Source organism: Ranitomeya imitator, chromosome 5 (assembly GCF_032444005.1).
Source record: "Ranitomeya imitator isolate aRanImi1 chromosome 5, aRanImi1.pri, whole genome shotgun sequence".
In the NCBI taxonomy this organism is placed as follows: domain Eukaryota; kingdom Metazoa; phylum Chordata; class Amphibia; order Anura; family Dendrobatidae; genus Ranitomeya; species Ranitomeya imitator.
Window position 1 is genome coordinate 128,201,891 of NC_091286.1, and position 5,105 is coordinate 128,206,995.

The following is a 5,105-nucleotide window of genomic DNA, read 5'->3' on the forward strand; positions in this document are numbered from 1 at the left end:
ACGTAGAAACTGTCCCATAGCTGTGGCACATAGTGGCTCTGCAACGTTCAAACTGTCCCATAGCTGTGGCACATAGTGGCTCTGCAACGTTCATACTGTCCCATAGCTGTGGCACATAGTGGCTCTGCAACATTCAAACTGTCCCATAGCTGTCCAACATACTTTTGGGTACCTGAGTACTAACCTCTGCTAATCTCCTGGCGAAGCTCCTGCAGGCGCTCTGGGCTTTTCGACTTGAGATCGCCCCATTTTTTAACAATCTGGGCCTTGGTCCGAGTTATCCCAAACCGCTTCCTGAGGCCCTCAGACACCACACGGACAACTTCCTCCTTGTGCTGGTTGCGGTGCAGCACCATCCCTGTGGTTTCATACTGCATCCTATCCATTGTTCCAATAAGGAACTTGAGCTCTGGGATGCCCATAGGTGGACCACGGCGACTGGCAGCCATTATCACGATGTCAGGGGACAAAAACAAGCTAGGGCAGGCACGCAGGAACGCTGTAACGTCATCACGCCGTCATAGACCACGAGCGTACTTAACGTGCCGCTCCGGCGTTATATAACGATACTTCGAACGGCATTTACTATGTGCGTTCCTTTCTTAACGCTCAGTCGTCACAAATGTGACGCTGTTCATAAACGGCAACGCTATTGCGATGCCAATGGCGCGGCAGGACGGCGGAGCGCAGCTCCTCCTCTGGGCGTTGCTCTTCAGGGTCATTCCATCTAAAATGGCGGCGAGAATGCGTTCTGCTCCTCTGGGGCAGCCAGAACTCCTTTTTTTTATTTCCCAGATGGATGCCATGGATTACGAGGGTCTGGAGAGCCGCCCTGCCCACCCACACATCCACAAGCGAGAAGTGCTTGGACAAATAACAAGAATGATGGAAAGGAGGTTTGGTGTCTGCCGCAGTCAGCTTCAGCTGCGTAAAAAATGGGCTGACCTCCGCTATAAAACGCCACAAATGTTTGCGGAGTTGCGTGCGGAGGCAAGGCGAGGCAAGTACTAGTACTAGCTTTGCTCTGCAGCACTCAACATTTGTGTGTAAACATTGTGATTCTTTACTTTAGGTGTAGAGAGACAGCGGCGGCAAGTCAGACACACCATTGCCACCAGTACCCCATCTTCAGGCACCAGTGGGAGCCCACAGTCCGGGACATCACGTAAGTTCACAATCATTTATTGCATTTTTTTTAACATCACACGGGACATAACAGGGTACCTGAAATATTTGAAGACATTACAGACGCAGTAATGACCCAGCGGCCTACCACACCTCCACCATCTGTTGCGACCATGCACCCTCGCACCCCTGTGAAGTGTGATATAAATTTTATGTTTCAGTATATTGTTAGCTTTGATCTGCAGCACTCTACATGTGTTTTTAAAGATTGCGTTTGTAAACTTTCTGTGTAGAGAGACAGCGGCAGCAACAGGTACCTGCCATTGCCAGCAGCACCACAGCATCCAGCACCAGCGGGAGCCCACAGTCCGTGACGTCACGTAAGTTAACAATCATAGATTACAATTTTTCAACTGCATACGGGACATAAGAGGGTAGCGGAAATATTTGAATACATTACAGACGCAGTAATGACCCAGCGGCCTACCACGCCACCACCAGAGAGCAGACGGCCTCGCACCCCTACACCACCCTCAACACCTCCCTTTCGACACTCCTCTTCCTCCCCCGGGTCGGCGGCATTCTCCCCAGAAGCTAACATACGTAAGTGACCAAAACTGCGAGCGCTTCCCAACGGCGTGTTCCATAGTTAACCAGATCTGTTATTATTTGCTTTTAGGTGCTGCAGCAGTGGCCAGATCGCTGGGATGGGACATTAGCAGCTCTGGTTCTGGCAATGAGGAACCGGCGTCCCTTCTCCGTAAGTATCAAGATAATGCGAGTGGTTTTCTGCTGGATGTCACCATAGACAACCAAAACTGTAAAATATATTAAAATTTACATCGCCCTGTGGTGCCAGACCAAATAGAAATTTACAACACAGAAAATTCGGTCCTGCCCCAGAGGTCGAGATGTATTTTCAGAGGAATCAACGTTGGTTCTCCAACCTCTTCTATCCACAGAAACGGCCACCGTAAGAGAGCTCCTGGCGAGACAATTGCGACTGGAGCGGACAGCAGCGCTCCTGCAGCAGACAGCAGCGCTCCTCCAGAGTCAAGTGGAGCAGCAGGGCGTGACGCTGCGACACCTCTTGGGCAGGAGATAATATTTTTTTTGGTGGGGGGGTTATGTTATATTTTGTTGTAAAATAATTTAAAACCAAGAAGTGTTACAAAAAAAAACAAAAATCTTCGCATTCTTTCTTTAATGTTTACCAAGCTATAAGGGTTAACAGCAACATTGTATAGGCATCACATTTAAAGTTATTTAGCGAGGTTTATATGACAGCAAAGCAAAAAAACAAATTTTTATGTTATACGGCGCGATCCTGCCACGGTACAGCTCCAGAACCATTAAAGTACTGACAGTATTTTTCGCGACAGTCCCTTGCATCGTCTGCCTGTCTGCCAGATCCAAGAGCTTGAAGAGCTGTAAAATTTTCAGGTTGTGTACGCCATTCCCCGGGCACAATATCTCCGGTTCGTGCGTCCACTGCATCAATAAACGAAGGAGGAGAATAGGAGTTCGTATCATGACGTCTCAGGAAATTATGGAGCACACAGCATGCCAAAACCACAATGTCTATAGACGGCAGCTTCAAGTTGATAGCTGTGTGGAACACTCTAAACCGATTTGCCATTATCCCAAAGGCATTTTCAACCACACGACGGGCCCTCGACAACCGGTAATTAAAGATTCTGCGCTCCGGTGTGAGTGTTCTCTGTGCAAATGGCTTCAGCAAATGTGGATGAAGAGGGAAAGCTTCATCAGCGATGAAGACAAAATTTAGGTTTGCTTTTGTGTCTTCATTTAGTGGCAACAGCAGTTCATTGTTCCTCAAGCTTTCCCCAAATGAAGTGTGTTCAAAAACACCACCGTCGGAGACTCGACCATTCATGCCAACATCCACATCGACAAACTCATAGTTTGCATTGACAAGGGCCATGAGGATCACACTGAAATATCCTTTGTAGTTGAAAAAAAATGATCCAGAGTTGGCTGGTTGCGTGATGCGCACATGCTTTCCATCTAATGCACCACCGCAGTTTGGAAACTGCCACAGCTCATCAAAATCGGAACCAATCCTCTTCCAGTCATCCGCCGTCTTGGGAAACTGCAAGATGAGAAGGAAACATGTACAAATTTGGTCAAATATATTATGCACATACACTCTCATGTGGACATCCTACAGCGATTGAGGCGCAGTATGGATTAGTATAACAAAGTCAACAACACAGAGTATGCAGGCAGCCATTTTTTTTACAGATGGCTTCGGTCACTCAGAGGGGGTGCTAAACAATATATCTAAATAATAGAATCAATAAAATTACGTTGGGAGCAGCAAATAAAAAAGGGTGGCGCAGGGTTGGAGCAGCACATATCAGAATGGAGACGCAAAATGGTAGCAGCACATGTCAGAATGGAGGCGCAGGATCACAGCAGCACATGTCTGAATGGGGGCGCAGGATGGGAGCAGCACATGATAGGATGTAGAACATATACCTATAGAAATGCTCGCCATCAGGGCGTAGAACTGGTTCAATAGCTAGTATAATATATCGACATAACACAGCAGCCAAAAAAAAATAGTAGTACCTCCATATAATGCCTTAAGCTCTGCACAATGGCCTCGCATGTCTCCGGAATCACAACGCTCAGGAAAGGTCTGGAAACAGCTGCGGAAAACTGCAAATCCTGAAGAGACCTTCCTGTTGCCAGGAAGCGCAGTGTCACCGCCAACCTTTCCTCCACGGGCACGGCTGCACGCATCGGCGTATCACACCTTTGTATGAGTGGCGTAACAGCAGACAGTATTATTTTGAAGGATTCCTCGGACATCCGAAGGTAGTTTCGGAAATCTTGAGGGTTATTGTCACGTAACTCTCTTATGAGACCCATGTGTGACAATGTGGATCTTTTCTGCAGCCAGCTCCGGGTCCACATGCGACGTTTTCGTTTAGGACGTCTCTCCTCTTGGAGACGTGCTGCCTCAAACACCAGGGCAGCAGCAACAACAGAACTCTCATCGGAAGTGAGCATAGTTCCTAAAAAGAAAACAAACGTACAATAAATACACGTGCTTACAAAACAATGTTCTGACCATTGATCTAATAACTATATATGTTACTACTGGTATTAAATGGGGCAGTCAACCATCTCGATCTGTAAAAGGATTAATTAATTGGGCCACGCAACAGCTGTGTACCTGAGGTTCTCAGGCCTACCCTACTCAAAGGAACAATCAACCACACTCCAGCGTTTATCCCCGTTGAAGCGCAACATATGCTACGCTGTAGCGTTATACATACCTTTTGCGGTAAAAGTCTAGTAGTTAAAAGTCCAGGGAATCCAGCGAATTTAGGAGTTCTGTTCACAGCACGTGCTACAGAGAGAAATGAATAGCGCGCTCGAGAGCTCCGGTTTTATCCGCTGGGAACAATAGTCCTTTGTCGAATGAGCGCACAGTATTGTACCGCCCAATCAGCACACGGGAGGTGGAGAATTCAGCGCTCCTACGTAGCCAGCTCCTCCGCCCTTTACATCGTATACAATATCGTGCACACCTTTGTCACACCATGCGATCATGCCGCCACAGCGGGACACTAGACGACGAAAGAAAGTTTCAAACGATGTGCTACGACGTACGATTCACAGCGGGGTCCCTGATCGCAGGAGCGTGTCACACGCTGCGATATCGTACCTATATCGCTCGAACGTCAGAAATCGTGCCGTCGTAGCGATCTAAATTGCACTGTGTGACGGTACCTTAAGTTTTACTTTTAGTTCTCCTAAGGGAGTTAATGTTTTTATGGTTCCTTTAATAATAGAGTCACATCCATGGATTCTGATTTGTTGCTTGAACTAAGATAGGTACCGTATATACTCGAGTATAAGCCGACCCGAGTATAAGCCGACCCCCCTAATTTTGCCACAAAAAACTGGGAAAACTTATTGACTCGAGTATAAGCCTAGGGTGGAAA

General features: G+C 47.3%; 1 protein-coding gene across 1 annotated transcript; it reads right to left on the reverse strand.

Moving 5' to 3' along the window:
- Positions 1–2,178: 2,178 nt before the first annotated feature.
- Positions 2,179–4,558, reverse strand: LOC138681548 (uncharacterized). Its single transcript, XM_069769140.1, has 2 exons — positions 3,721–4,558; positions 2,179–3,238 (listed from the first exon to the last, which is right to left on the reverse strand). Exons 1-2 carry the CDS (start codon positions 4,162–4,164, stop codon positions 2,438–2,440), a joined length of 1,245 nt encoding a protein of 414 aa, XP_069625241.1. The 5' UTR covers positions 4,165–4,558; the 3' UTR covers positions 2,179–2,437.
- Between the last annotated feature and the right edge of the window lie 547 nt (positions 4,559–5,105).